General features: G+C 40.0%; 1 protein-coding gene and 1 long non-coding RNA gene across 13 annotated transcripts in view; one reads left to right on the top strand and one right to left on the bottom strand.

The window, feature by feature from the left end:
- Positions 1 to 15,018, top strand: part of fgd4a (FYVE, RhoGEF and PH domain containing 4a) — a 60,038-nt gene extending 45,020 nt beyond the window's left edge. For 8 of the 12 annotated variants that reach the window (XM_032579707.1, XM_032579752.1, XM_032579798.1 and 5 more), the window contains 14 exons: positions 1,506 to 1,896; positions 6,502 to 6,591; positions 6,684 to 6,829; positions 7,837 to 7,993; positions 8,071 to 8,209; positions 8,861 to 8,919; positions 9,005 to 9,151; positions 9,398 to 9,570; positions 10,385 to 10,415; positions 10,496 to 10,576; positions 10,671 to 10,796; positions 11,478 to 11,615; positions 11,693 to 11,836; positions 12,570 to 15,018. In XM_032579707.1, coding sequence (XP_032435598.1) covers positions 1,506 to 1,896; positions 6,502 to 6,591; positions 6,684 to 6,829; positions 7,837 to 7,993; positions 8,071 to 8,209; positions 8,861 to 8,919; positions 9,005 to 9,151; positions 9,398 to 9,570; positions 10,385 to 10,415; positions 10,496 to 10,576; positions 10,671 to 10,796; positions 11,478 to 11,615; positions 11,693 to 11,836; positions 12,570 to 12,812 — 2,065 coding nt within the window. In that variant the 3' untranslated portion in view covers positions 12,813 to 15,018. The remainder of the gene's footprint in view (positions 1 to 1,505; positions 1,897 to 6,501; positions 6,592 to 6,683; positions 6,830 to 7,836; positions 7,994 to 8,070; positions 8,210 to 8,860; positions 8,920 to 9,004; positions 9,152 to 9,397; positions 9,571 to 10,384; positions 10,416 to 10,495; positions 10,577 to 10,670; positions 10,797 to 11,477; positions 11,616 to 11,692; positions 11,837 to 12,569) is intronic. The other 4 variants (XM_032579742.1, XM_032579769.1, XM_032579726.1 and 1 more) reach the window with 2 other exon arrangements.
- LOC116730601 (uncharacterized) overlaps positions 1 to 15,411 on the bottom strand; it is a 176,709-nt gene that overhangs the window by 81,542 nt on the left and 79,756 nt on the right. The window lies entirely within an intron of this gene.

The raw sequence follows: 15,411 nt of genomic DNA, 5'->3' as shown, positions 1-15,411 counted from the left end.
TAAATGTGTTTTTTTAACGCTTTTAAATCTCTGTAATTAATTCATCAAAGATGATGCTTCAAAGTCCCGGCCCTGATTTCCAATTAATCAACCGTGCCTTTAGTACCACTGAGGAAACAGTAAAACGTTGGGATTGTGCAGCAACAGGCTGGGGAGGGGCAGTGCTGGGCTACACTTTGATGCAATAAGAAGATTTTACACCACAAGAATGTCAAATTATTAATATATGTGAGACTGTATCTTTTTGAAGAATCAGTTTTATGTGGTGCAAGTATCCAGCCCACAATTACCAATCCAATATTTCACCATTAATTAGTTTTGCATTCACCTTTTTAGTTGTTTAGTATAAATGGCAAAACCTCATTTTGGTCCCACTAACGTGAGTCTGCGTGCCACCACTGGTACATGCACCACAGTTTGAGCACCCTGCATTTCATTCTCCTGTAACTGTCTTGTAGTTTTCAGATGAGCTTCAGAATGAATCACTCTTATTGTTTATTTTCTGCAGGTTATGAGAACATCAGCAGACCTTCTCTGCTCCTGAAGTTAATCACCTCAGTTTCCACTGCTGCTAGCGGGGATTACCTGCAGCGCTGCAGAACAAAGAAAGGAAACACCCACAGCTTCTCAGAGCAGAATTAGCCACTAATGTCCTAATCTGATCCACATGCTGCCGGCCGGCCGGCAGGCAGGCCTGCTTTTAACACACCTACAAGTGAAACTTCATTCTCGTTTTGTTTGTTTCGGTGCCGTCACCCACAGTTTGAAACACAGAGCAGAGGAGCTCATCTTTTAATCTCACACGTTTCCCACAGCAGATACTTCTGGTTTATTTTTGTGTCTCTGGTTTCACCCTGTCAGACTGTAGTAGATCTCAGGTGGCATGCAGCACACAACTGATTCATGCAGACTGCTCACCAGCCGCCTGTTGTTCCTCTATTTATACACACTTCCTGTTTTCATGAGCAGTAATGCTCATTGCAACACAGAAACTGTTGTATCGGTAAAGGTTATGTAGCACGTAAAGGATTTTAAAACGACTTTAGTTTTTAAAAAGGAGCTGAGATCATCTGAAGAGATTTTTAGCAGCTGTTTGCAGGTGATTCATTCAGGCGGGGAAGCAGCTGCAGGATGTGGAGCAGCTGGACTCAAACATTTTTAAAAACCTTTTCTACATTTATTTCTGAGCTCAGAGGAAAGTAGGTTTCCTGTGTAGAAGTAGGACAGCTTGTACCTCCTGGGAACACCTCTTTATTACTGTACCTCTGTTACACTTCCTCTGCCACCTCAAGAAGTTAGTGCACCTCCTGGATTTATTTTTAACTCTTGACGCCCACGTGTGAACTCATGCAGCTCGCCGCTGAGCCCCACACTGGCTGTGAACATGTCAGCTACCAACAGCCGTCTGCAGGCTCCTTTGACTGTATTATTTAAATGAAAGTCCTTCTATAACTTCTTCTGCGCTCTGACACACTTCCTCCTTCGCCTTTGCTCTCTTCCTCCAGCAGCGCAGACAACAAGAGAGACGGCTCGGCGCTCAAACAGACCAGCAAGGTGTCCAGCTCCAGCTCGGCTCTCCGCGTCTGCCAGCTGACCGACATCAGCAAGATTCAGGAGAAGTTCTCGTCCCCGGCAGCCGCGACGCAGGATGCCAAGAGGCCAGCGGCCAACGGGGTGCTAGCACAGATGGAGCAGGACAAGGAGACGGAGGAGGAGACGCACCACAGCATGAGGACAGAGACTGCTGAGCTCGTAAATGGAGATTTGGAAAGACCAGATGAGGTGGACGATCATTCAGCTTCACAGCACTCGGACAGGACCGGTGCTGAGAATGAGGACAGGGAGAAAACAACAGAAACTCAGCAGAAGAGTGAAGAGGGACACTCTGAGCAAAAGGTAGGTTTTGTTTTTACAGACTGAGCACAGACAGTCAGTCATTCTGACTGAGGGGAAGCTGCCTGTTTGGTGTTTGGTGAAGGGCTGCTCTGTCGAACATTTGAGCTGCTGAGTTTGTGCCTGGCAACCAAACCCCCCGGGAACCTGCAGTTATCTGAGGAGATTAAAAATATCTGCTGCTCAGGGATAAACACAACTGAGAAATCTGAGCAGAATTAGTTATAATTAAGTATTTAAATGACTTTCCTGTGTTTTATTCAGCATTTTGCAGAAATATGAGGCGTCTCTTTCTCTGCTGCCTAAACAAAACTTTACATTGAACTTTTTAAGCGGGTCAGAGGATGTTGGCTCCTGCTTTGAAGCTATAAGTTCTTCTAGGAAGGTTTTCCATGAGGAGAATGAGCGACCAGTCTGCCAGAAGTGCATTCATGAGGTCAGACACTGATGTGGGATGACGAGGCTCGCAGTCTCAGTTTTAATTCATCCCTCTGGTTTCTATCAGTTTCAGGTCAGGATTTTTCAACCTGTTGAAGTTATTGACATACGTTAAAAAGTAAAATAAAAATAAGTTATAACAATAATTATTATTTAATAAGGTTTGTAGTAATAAAAATAAAGAAAATGAAAGAAATAGGATGTTGTTCAGTTAAAAGATCTTGACAAGTTAAAAAAAATAGTAAATTAAAGTTGGTTTTTTTTTATTAAAAAGGTTTTAACTTAAGTTTGTTTCTTAAAAATAAGTTTAAAAAGATTTAATATTTAAAATAGCATTCTTGACCAAAATGTTAACAAATATTAATAAATAAAATACAATTTGTTTTTCATTAAGGAAGTTCTTGAAACAAGTTTTAAAAATTAATAAAATAAAAAATAGGGGAAAAACAGAATATGTTTAATAAATGGTTCTTGCATTAAAATGTAAATAAATAAAAATAAATAGTTTTTTCTTTTAGAAAGGTTTGCTGACACAAGTATAAAGTAATAATATAATAAAGAAAATAGAACAGTTTTTCATTAGAAGATGTTCTTGAACAAGCTTTTTTAAAATAATGATAAAGAAAATGGATTTCTTTTATTAAAAAAGGCCTCCCTTCTTCAGCTGCTACCACCGCGACCCGACCCCGGATAAGCAGGAGAAAATGATGGATGGATGGATATTAAAAAATGAAAAGTTTTTAATTAAACTTTTCAAACTCACTAGTCTTGAAGGGTCTGGCTTTGTGCTCTGCTGCTCAGTAACGTTGGAACAGGAATGAGAATCCCTGAACTGTTGGCAGGCAGCTGTAATGAAACTGAAAGCTTCAGCAAGAAGAAACTTTTTGGACAGAGTTCCTTTCACTGGAACTAACAGTCTGAGACTAAGCTCTGAAGAACAGATCCTCCTTCCACCAAACTTTACACATTGCAGACAGGTTAGTGCTTTCTGCATCTTAATCCATTCTGTTAAGAGACCTGCACTCTGTCCTTGAGCTAATTCTGAAGTTTGCAGCTCTGCAGCTACCGACTCCCAGCTGTTGTGGTTTTAGGAGACCCAGTCATTTCCTCTTCCTTATAAAACCACAAACAGCCGATTTGAGAAGCAAGTTGTTTTCTGGAGGTGTTGGACAGGTGGTCCTAATCCTGAGCTCCTCAAAGCGACTCGTTGTTTCTGGTTCCAGGTGCTTTGCCTGTGACCTATGACCTTTACTCTGGATGTTTTCATGGTCTTCATGTCAAATGTCTGACAACTCAAACAGTTTTTGTGCTGCTGCCTGTTCTGACCTGAGCGATCCGTCTGCCTGTTTGGAGGCTGGATTTATACGATCGAAACACCTGAGTTCAGTGATTCGTGTAATGTGTTAAATATTATACTAGCTGCAGCTTCCTTGTTTTTCAAAGTGTTCCTGCTGTTATTTCAGGTTTTATACCTAAATCAGTTTCTGTTTTGAACAGGGCAGCTTTCTGTTAGCTAACTCTTTCATTACAGTCAATTCCTTTTTTACTATGTAAAACATATTTTAGTATAAAACTTGATGCTGAACTCTGTTTCATTTCTGCTATTGTTGGAGCTTCTTTCTGCAGAAGACCATCGTCACTCGAAACCAACATTTGTTTTATCGTCCTGTAGTTTGAGAGTCTCAGATTTTAAAATCCCGCCATGTTCGTCTGTTAGCCTGTTAGCCTGGCGCTAGCAGTGAGGTCATCAGCTGCTGTAGCTCAGCTGCTTCAAGGCTCCACATGTTGTAACTTCAGAGGTTCTGCTTGATTGGCCCATTCTCCTCTGACCTTTGACCTCAATGAGATGTTTTTCTTCCACTCAGCTGCACCTCGTTGGAAATGTTCTCATTCTCTGTAAACCTGAGATGGTTGTGGGTTAAAATCCCAGCAAACCGGCCATTTGTAAACAACAACCATCATAAATTTCTTATTAAAATAAGATTTTGATTTATCATTGACACTATTAATTTCAATTGATGTTTAAAAACCTTTAAAACTATTCTTTTATTGTTTTACTGTTGTTCTCCACTTTTTTCCATAAAACTGTATCAATGAACAGAAATTCATTTGAAAATATGATTAAATTCTGTTATTTTGTGCATTTTAATGAAAAAAATCAAACTTTTTTATGTGACTGGTGTCCTAAAGAAGCATATCATGAATAATATTTGTGTTTGTGAGGCTGTGATTGCAATTACCTAAAAAACAAGTAAGAAATAATTCTTACTGTTACTTTTATTGTTGTCACAATACTGCACCCCTACATCCTACATTCACTTTAATCCAGTTTCTCCTCCACTGATGCCCCTTTTGAACTTAAACACGTTGATTTTATACAAAATGGGGAGAAATTCAGATTTTTATGGAAGAAAAATCTGATTTTTCACTATTTGAACTGCAAATCTGAGCCAGCTGTGGGAGAATTGTCTGTGTGATTGACTTACAAGTAAAAGGAAGAATTTTCCAGTGAATTTAAAGTGAATTTCATGTGGAGACCTTCCTGAAACCAGTAACCTCACTGGGTTTCACAGCAGAACAGACTCCATGCTTCACGTACCTGGATGTGTGGAAGTGATACCAGATAAGCATTTGAGCAGCAACAGTAAACAACAGGCTTAAGTCGTTTAGCCCTGTTAGCACCAAGCCAAGAGGTCAATCAATGTTCACTGGGTTAACGCTTGGCTCTAAAGTTAATTATGAGACACAGATTTCACTCTGAAACTGATGACATTTCTTGCCTAATTCATAGAGTATTAGTCATATTTTCTAATATTTCCTTCTACTTTGTTCAAGCTTGTATTTTATGGTGGTTAAATGTATTTTTTAAGTATAAAAACGAGAAATGTGTTTAAAAAGTGTGAAAGCAGAAAGGCGAGAAGTCGCCCAAAAGATGCAGATGAGTGAAAGACGTCACAGGCAGGCGCTGAACTTTAGCGTTTACGTACATACACCATATAAAAAGATACATAAACATTTTTATCACTGTCTGAAGTTTAATTAGACCAAACTTCACAATAATGAAAGATTTATTTAACATCTTCAGAATGATTACCGTCTCTTTATACAACAAAGCGAAGCCCAGATGATGATGTCATGGCTTTGGAGACATCTGATAGGTTAACTGCCACCTGTGACCTCAGATTGACCTCAGAGCAAAAGGCTAAAACTTTGTGAAGAAGCTGCTGCAGCTGGTCAGACAGCTGGTCGTTTATCCACAGAGAAACGATGTTGACTGGAAGGAAGAATCCATCACTCCAAAAGAATCACAGAAAGATTTCAGTTCATCAGCAGAAACAAAGACATGCATATCTGGACATCATGACCATCGTTACATCAGGAGGAAATGCTGCTACCATCCTAACTGTGACGAATTATCGATCACTAAAATAATCCAACATTTTTTACTACTATTAAAGTAAATTTGCCAAGTCACCAAGAATTTACTGAACAACTAGCAACATCATTTCTTGCTGTGTTTAATGAAGTGCTTTGATTATTTATGTACAAAGCAGGATAAACAGCAGTGGTGGCATAAGGCATAAGTGGTGGTTGATAATATTTTTCATGTTTAATGTGAAAACTCTTAACCTGTCCCAGTTGTTGCTGTTTCACGGCAGAAAAGCTGCAGTTTTGTCTTGTTTGAACGATAAAACCAGCAGCTGATATGTTTATTAAAATGTGTTTGAGCTGACCGGAGAGTTCATGACAGACCAGTGGTTATGAGGAAGTGTGTGGCTCGTTGTTCTCAGGTTTCTGGCCAACATTTAAAAGGAAGATGGTTCCTTTTGTGGCTCTGCATCTTATGAAATCTCATGTCCCAGAATGCAACACCATTCAGGCCTCTCTTGTTGTCTGTGACAGCAGCTGACTTCTCACTCATTGTTAACTGGTGTTTTCGTTTTATCTGGTGTCATTTCCCTTATTCCCTGTTTTCATTTCCTGTTCTGAAAGAACCAGAACTCATTGGGCTGCTGATCAGTGCAGCTAGCTCAGCTGGAGAGACCGGCGGTGCTTTCAGTTCTGTAGGCTCACAGCAACACTTTCAGAAACAGATTCTACTTCCTGGTTCCTGCGGGGATGTGATGTTTAAACTGTCCTTATTAATAAAAATGTCTTCTTTCTTCTCAGGAGACGAACGAGCAGAAGCTGTTTAAGATCGCCAGCGAGCTGCTGCACACGGAGAAGGCGTACGTGGCCCGACTCAACCTGCTGGACCAGGTGAGGAACTCGCCCAAATCTCCGTCCCACTTCTGTTTTCAGTCGAGAGAGAAAAACGTTGTTGATCCCTAACCGCGTGCATGGCTGTCCAGGTGTTCTGCACCAAGATGATGGAGGAGGCGAATAAAGGCACTTTCCCTCTGGATGTGGTGAAGAACATCTTCTCCAACATCACCTCCATCCACGCCTTCCACAGCCAGTTTCTGCTTCCTGATCTGGAGAAACGCATGGGGGAATGGTAGGTTCCAGCTAAACGTGTAAAAACAGGAAACTGAACAGACCTGGACACGCAAGAGCCAGGAATTTAAAATATTAACGCAATTAATCACCTTTTTTTTTTCTTTTTTTTTTTTTTTTTTTACATCTTGGAACCTTTGTATTTGTGTGTTTCTAGTACGCATTTTAACCTGACGCACCGGAAGCTGCATCTCTTGGCCCACAGGGGGTTAATTTCTGTTTCAAACGATCTGATTGGACGCCGGAAGAATTGCTTGTTGTGTTGAAGTTGTGTTAAAAGGAGTTAGCCTGTTAGAGAAGCTATATAAGCCTAAAATAGCATGTCAATGCTAAACAAGTAGCAGCTAATGCTAATGTTAGCATCTACATTTGTAAACAAGCTCCATGAAAGTCTGTAAAGATGAACAGATAGAAAAACACTTTGCTCCAGTCTGATGGTTGAAGAACAGATTAAAAATTATATCTTTGTTGTTCAGCTCATATATCTATTTATTTGATAATTTAGCAGCAAAAATCTGTTTTTAATTGAACATGTTGCTTATTTTGCCAATTAAAAAGTGATTAACTAATTAGAGACCCTGAAACTAACTCAATTAAAAAATGTACTTGAGTTTTTGTCACAAATGGCCCCTGCTCCACACATTGAAGACCCTTGTTTACAAAATGTGGTGGAGATATTAGTTTTTATGACACCGGATTTATTTATGTCTGCGAAGCGCGTAAAGGTGAAAATGTCTCCACCTGGTGGTCGGGGCTGTGAATTGTAATCTGTCAAAATGACAGGCGGCCTTCAGATTTTTCTATTAAAAAACAAACCAACATATATTCGATTACTCTGAGTGTGATCTGATCTGGAGCGAAATTCAGCTTCACTAAGTAATAATATGAAAACATAATTTTGCATATTTTTGGCAATTTTAAAATCCAGTTTAATTTAGGGGGGAAATGCTTTGGTTTTTGTTCTCCTGAATGATGTCAGATAATGTGATCCTTCCTGCTGCGCTGCAGGGCGTCCACACCGCGGATCGGCGACATCCTGCAAAAACTCACCCCCTTCCTCAAAATGTACGCTGAGTACGTGAAGAACTTCGACAAGGCCATGGAGCTGCTGAAGCAGTGGACCGACCGCTCGCCGCCGTTCAAGGCCATCATTCAGGAGATCCAGGTAAACCTGCGCCGCTCCGCTCTGGGCGGAAACGTTTCTGTCTGACGTTAAGAAGCTTCCTGTTGGTTTGTGGACAGAGTCAGGAGATCTGCGGCAGCCTGACGCTGCAGCATCACATGTTGGAGCCGGTGCAGAGAGTTCCCCGATACGAGATGCTGCTGAAGGATTACCTGAAGAAACTTCCTCAGAACGACCCGGACCGCAGCGACGCAGAAAGTACGTTAAAATCCACATTTATCAGCTGGAATCTTCTTGAGTGAACAAACATTCAAACTCGTCCTGATCAGCAGAACTTCAGACTTTCTGGTCGTGTTTCTACGTTTTTCTGTTGGATTCTTTATTCACTTTCAGAGGATTATTTTAAGCAAGGGTTGCATTTTATCTGCACTCATATTGGTATCAGCCAGATGAGTAATTTTCTTTAAGGAAGCCCATTTCTGCCATGAATGAAAAAATAAAAGGCCTACTGGAATTATAATTTCAAGAAAAGTCATCATTTCAACTTTGAAAATCATAATTCTAAGTTTTAAAGTTGTTTATAAGATGGAAAGTCTTAATTGTGAGTATTAAAGTCAATATTTAAACTTTCAAAGTCATAATTATCAGATAGTCACAATTTCAAGAATAAGGCTTTTTTTTCTCAAAATTTTTATTTTTTTCAAGACTTTAATCAAAAATCAGAAGTCTTTTTTTTCGGTGGCTCTAATCGTCTTCCGTAGGTGATCTGGTGTTGCAGCTGATTGGTTCTTTGCAGAAGCGCCAACACTGGGTCAATATTAATAGCAGATGTTTCTTCCACCTTGTTGCCATTTATGAATGTGTTTCTGAAGAAGAAGGAAATATTGAAATGTGAGTTTTGTTTTCCAGAATCATTAGAAATCATCGCCACAGCAGCCACCCACTCCAACAGCGCCATTAGGAAATCTGTAAGTAGCGGAGCAGATATCCTGCCTCTGCAGGTAGAAAATCTGTCCAGCTTGGAGCGAAAGCAAATTTCCTTTAACTGTCCAGGAAAACCTGAAGAAGCTGATGGAGATTTACGAGATGCTGGGTGAAGAGGAGGACATCGTTCATCCGTCCAACGAATTCATCAAGGAGGGCCACATCATGAAGCTGGCCGCCAGGAACACCTCCACCATGGACAGATACCTGTTCCTGGTGAGGAAACACACACACACACACACACACACCCATACACACCCCTCCCCCCACACACACACACGAAGGGTACAGCAGGAAAATATTCTCCTTTTAAAGTAAATAAGTGAATTATTTCGTGCTAGTCTCTCCTTTCTGTGTGTGGAAAACCTGCAGAAATGTCCCTGTTATTGATATGAAGCAGTTATTAGCAAAACAATAATTCACTCTGAGTGGAAACGTTGGATCTGTGTTTTGTGCCTCCAGTTCAACAACATGCTGTTGTACTGCGTGCCTAAATTCAGCCTGGGCGGACCCAAATACACGGTGCGGACCCGGATCGGGATCGACGGCATGAAGGTTGTGGAAACGAGCAACGAGGATCATCCTCACACCTTCCAGGTGTCGGGCAAAGAACGGATGCTGGAGCTCCAGGCCAGGTGAGCGAAACGTTTCAGCTCCTCACACAGGCTGTAATTAATTCAGTAAATGAAAATATTAGTGAAAATCTGGAAACTTATCACTATATAGATGAATCCGGCCTTTATTTCTAATAAGGAATGTGGGTTTAATGAATTGTATGTTTAAAGGTTGTTACCTTTACACATTTTTAGAGATGCCATGAAATTATGGTGTAATTACCTTTTGGCAAAAACATCTCATGGTAATTACATAATAATAATGATAATTAATGCAAATCATAGAAATGTACAAAGGGGTCTTGTTGCTTTTGTTTAAAACCTAGAGCAACATTTATTCTCGCTGCTGATAAAATAATTATTAATGTCATTCTAACTAAATCCTTTTTGCTCAGATTATTATATAATTTGTTTTTAGAATAACAGAATATGACAATATGTTGTTATATAGAGGGTCAGGGTCACTTTTTGAATACACAGACATATATTTTATATAGCCATAATTTACCAGATTGCACTCAAGTCTAATGTGTGACTATTTTTGTGGAAAATTTACAATAAGCTCACAACTAGTTAATTAATGTTTTTTTATTTCAGTGAAAAACTGTTTGTCTCTTCTGCCTTTTCATTTTGTCCTTCAACGTTTCTGTCTTTCCTTCTTTCCAAGTTTGCTTTTTTTAGCTGAAAATAATTGAATATTGTGAAAATGTTCAAAGTTTTTTTGTCATATATATGCTATAAATTACCGAGTTTTTAATATCAAAATGAATAAAGTTGACTGTGGACTCTGGGCAGCTTTGATTTGACATATTCTGTCCTGTTTTCTTCCCCTCAGCTCAGAGCAAGACAAGGCGGGATGGATCAAGGTACAGACACGCCTCTCATCCTCTTTATTTCTTCTTAACTTTTTAAAAACCCGCGTTTGATTTGTTGTCTTATCCCTCAGGCTTTCCGGGAGACCATCGATATCTTCCAGCAGAAGAACGAGTCATTCAAGAACGCTCTGAAGGACGTGGAGGAAGTTTCGGTTAGCGCAGCATTGAAAGCATTCTCAGAGGAACTGACGCCTTGTTGTTGTTTTTTTATTTTTGGGTTGTCATGCTGACTGCTTTGTTTTGCAGAAAGCTGAGCTGGGGAAGCGGGCTCCTCGCTGGATTCGTGACAATGAAGTGACGATGTGCATGAAGTGCAGGGAGCCTTTCAACGCCATCACACGGCGGCGGCATCACTGCAGAGCCTGCGGTTATGTAAGCTCAACTGTTAAAGGGGAAACATTAAAGTTAAAGAACATTTAATGTTTCCTGATTATCTGGTGTCAGAGATCGACTGGTGATAAACGTCACTGTTTCACTTCCAGTTAGCGCTAAGGCGCGTTATTTTTAACAGATGCTCTTCCCGCTGATCTTCAAGATAAACTGAGATGAAAAAGTTTTTATTTTAGATGTGGCTCAAAGTCAAAGGAGGCGTTTAGATTCTGGCTTACAGGCAATTAAAAACCCCAAATTCAGTTCTTCAGAACTAGAAACAATAAAAGGAGTTTTAAGGCAGAAACATGGTTCTATTAAACGGTTTGCCCAGGTTCTGGACAGTTTCTGCTTTCTGCAGCAATGGCGCTGATTCGTCAGCTCCATTGCTCTCTGATGACATAAATTATTAGTCGAGTATACGCAGTCGTGCATAAAATAAAAACATCTATCGCTTCCCTCCTGCTATTTTTTCTTCTTCGTTCCATTTCAAATAATCAAAATTTTAACAGAGAATATTCTGCAAAACAAAAGTTTTCGGTTTATCCAGTCCTGTCCTTGAGTTTACCTTCAAATTCTGAATCAAAATGCTAATTAAATGGATACATTATGTCATAAGTAAGCAGTTTGGGACTATAAACTGTAACGATTAGAGCGATTTTGAGATCTGATCTGTTCTTCCAGGTGGTTTGCTGGAAATGCTCAGACAACAAGGCACACCTTGAATATGACAACTACAAAGTGAACAAAGTCTGCAAAGACTGCTACTCCATCCTGACAGGAGAAGGGGTCACCGAGGGCCGAAGGAAGGGCATCCTGGAGGTAAGGATGGATGGATCCGATTGGTTCTGATGTTGTTCAGTGAGATTACTCTCAGCTGTTTGGTCTCCTGTGTGCAGATCGAGGCGGCTCAGTTCACAGACAGCAGCATCATGTCAGGCTTCCTGCAGCACTCTGAGAAAGGAGGCAAGCTGTGGCAGCGGGTCTGGTGTGTGATCCCAGAGAAAGAGTGTCTGGTGCTCTACCTGTACGGAGCTCCACAGGTGACAAAAACACAACAACACATAGTTCCCTTAACCATAGAATCAACAATATAGGTTGATTTCAGCAACAAGGCTGTTCAAAGTGCTTTACAAAATAAACACAAGAAAAAGAAAACAAGTGAGAAACCAGGGACAAACATTACATCAAAATCATCAATACACATTAAATATGGTTCATTTAGCGGGCTTCCCCGAAGCAGCTAGGGTTTAAATCTAGTTTAGTTTCAGCTGTTTTTCAGTTTTATGGAAGTTTGTTCCAGATTCGTTGTGCATAGAATCTGAATGCTGCTTCTCCATGTTTGGTTCTGGTTCTGATGTAGAACAGGACCAGAACCAGGAGACCCAAGAAGTTCTGGAAGGTTGATACAACAACGGCAGATTTTTTTTGTATTTTGTTGCTTTTTACATCTGATGACTTACCCCAGGAACAAGTTTATTCACCTGTGATTTTATTTTTAATTTAATTGTAAAAATGTGTTGTTTTTTTAATTAGCACAGTATAGACAAAATTTATGCACATTTGTAAAGAAAAAGACGTTAATATCATAATAATTTAATAAATTTAATAATTTATTAAATTATTTTGGGCAAATTTAACTTTGGAGACAAAGACATTCGGTTCTCACCGATTCATCGGCTCGATCAGATGAAGTCAATTATTAGTAAAGCCTTTGGGCATAAAACAGCATTTTTTTCTCCCTGGATGACATCATATTTGTGGCGTTTCCTGCAGGACGTGAAGGCCCTGTGCACCATCCCGCTGCTGGGCTACACGGTGGAGGACGCCGACACGCCGGCCAGCTTCCGCCTGTCCCAGTCCAAGTTTGTCCACACCTTTGCTGCTGAGAGCGAGGAGCTGAAGCAGCGCTGGCTGAAGGTCATCCGAGCGGCGGTGACCGGAGAGATGCCGGCGCGGCCCGAAACCAACGGCGGCGAGAACAGCGGCGCGCAGGAAGCTAATCCTGACGACACCTAGGAGGGTCGTCCGCTCACTCGGCCTGCTGCGGGACTTTCCTCCGCGTCCAACCCGCTGCCGGACTGTCCAGGACCCAAAGACGTCCTCTGTCCTGTCCTCCAGGACGCAACGGGACGACGGGATAAGCTGCCGTCTCCAGGGTTTTCTCCTGCTATCTGTGCTGGATTACTAACGTTTCTGGTACAATCAACACTAGAGCAGGGGGCTTCGAGACGCACCTTCTGCCCCCAATGAGCACTATAAAGGAACATTCAGACTCAGTCTTTCAGGAGGCGTCCAGGATGGGACTCAAACTACGTCTGCTGGTGCTGTAAATCTCTTTCTTGTACAGAACGTTTTTTATATAAAAAAAACAACACTTTTTTCATTTATGTACAAAAATTCAGTCTCAAGCTTTTCTGTTATGAAAAAGAGGAACATCTAAACATCATCGAAAATATTCACAGTATTCCCTCTGACTGGAGCGCCGGAGGAGACGGTTTTAAAACGAAGAACATGAAGCTGGATTCTCATCTCTTCACTCAATCTGCTAAAACAAGAGACAAACATAAAAATTATGTGATGCAGATTAAAAACTATATTTATTACATATTATTTGAAGCATGGTAAACCTGTGCTTTAAATAATTAAACCTTCATTAGCAAAATAAATGGGATTCTTTTTTGTTGTTAAAATCTTGTCTCATTTTCACGTTAAGCATGTAATCACATTGTATTTATTTAAAAATCCAAGTGAAAAAATGTTAGGATAAACATTTCTGCTGCAATCAAAAGTTTCTTTGCTGTAAAATCTCCCATTTTTCTATCACTACTTACGTTTAATGAGGTGTATCTTAAAGATAAGAAAGTAAAACAACAGGTTGACACTAGACAGGCTCTCCAAAATCTTTCTTAAATTATGGAATAAATAGACATGAGCTAACATGTATGTATAACTCAACATGTATGAGCTATACATACATGTTAATCTCTGATCTATGCAGATTTACAATCTGATCAGATTTGGTTTTCTTTGCGTGTTTAGCATTGAGATGCTATTTCAGGCTAGCATAGCTTTGCTGACAGGTTAACTGCTTTTAGTACAACTTGAACACAACAATAGTTTTTTCCAGCGTCCAATCAGATCAGTTTATTAGTCGAAATTAACCGAGAACAGCCGCTTTGTTCTCTAGCGCTGTTGTTTTGCGGACGTTGCTTGTGCGTCAGATTTACGGGCGTACCAGAAATATGTTCCGCTCGGAACATTTGTATGTAAAACCTTGAAGTCATTAATTACGTTAAAATGTTAAAGCACAAATATATGTAATCAATTAACTGAAATTAACGCGTTAAAGTCCCGGCTGCATGTTAAACATAAGTTTGAATACAAAAAGCCTAATGATGCCACTGCCGTAAACAAACCACATAAAATGCATAACTTTCATATTTTTTCGCTCCCTTATTGGATTCATGTTAATGTTTATTTAAAGATTAACATTGAAACTAATACTGTAAAATATCAACTCATCGAAGACCTCTGCAGATCATGTCATTTTTCCTGTTTGTCTCTCCGATTCAGATTTAGCTAAAACTTTCGTTTGACCGGATATGACGCAACGTCTGCGGAAATTAATATCTCCATGTTACTGACGGCAGGAAATGACAGAAAGTCCTTTAGGGAAATCATCAGAACTATTAAACATATTTGATTTAAATGTATGTTGCCATTTGCATCAAAATAGCAATTTAGTATTTTAACCACGGCTGGAGGGAGAGAAATGGTTTGTCTTAATGTTTCAGTGTGATGATGGAGAAGCAGCACAATCAGACACAGCCAGCCGATGAAACAAGTGTAAATGTGTTTTTACTGCTGTAGTTATTTTTTATTTAAAGTAATTTATAGAGTATGATGGACTGTTGAATGGAGCACAAACTTGTTTCTTCGCAGTCAGCTGAGGAAAGCAACCAACCGGTCAAATGGCCGCCAACATTGACTTTGAGGGGAAATGTGCCAATTGTTTTATTTTTGCTCATCTCTGAACCGTTCCCCTCTGCAGTATTCAAATAAAGCAAAAACAATAGAGCACAAACCCTGTGATGAATCTGAATGTAAATCTATACTTCTGTCTTCATCGCCTCCCCAAACATTTGAGAATCTACGCACTTTACACCCTGAAAGAAACAAAAGTGTACCTGCAAAGAAAATAAAAGACATCCAGTGGTCTGTGCTGATCTTGTATTATTTAAAAGCCATTTCTGGCTTGTTTAGTTTGTCAGGCTGCTTCACACGGTTTTGGTTCCCCGTTTTGCTTCTCCTGTCGGGTTTTCACAGTGACTCAACCCAGACGAGTGAAGTTCCCCCCACCTTCAAATCACACAAAAATGGTGTCAATCAACTCGACTACATTTGGCTTTGAAGATATGAATGAAATTTTAAAGGTAATTTTGATTTTGCAAAAGTGGTGGGGTGGGGAATGGTTGACCTTTTGACCTTTAAACTTTCATTCATATCTTCAAAGTCAAAGCAGCACCAACAAAAGTTTTGCTGCAAAACGTAGTCGAGTTGACACCAATTTTGTGATTTCATTTTCCAGCAGAACTTAATCACTGTAAAAATTTAT

This window comes from Xiphophorus hellerii, chromosome 2, assembly GCF_003331165.1.
Source record: "Xiphophorus hellerii strain 12219 chromosome 2, Xiphophorus_hellerii-4.1, whole genome shotgun sequence".
Taxonomy (NCBI): domain Eukaryota; kingdom Metazoa; phylum Chordata; class Actinopteri; order Cyprinodontiformes; family Poeciliidae; genus Xiphophorus; species Xiphophorus hellerii.
Note: the sequence above shows the minus strand (reverse complement) of the source record. Positions and strands in the feature narration are given on the sequence as shown.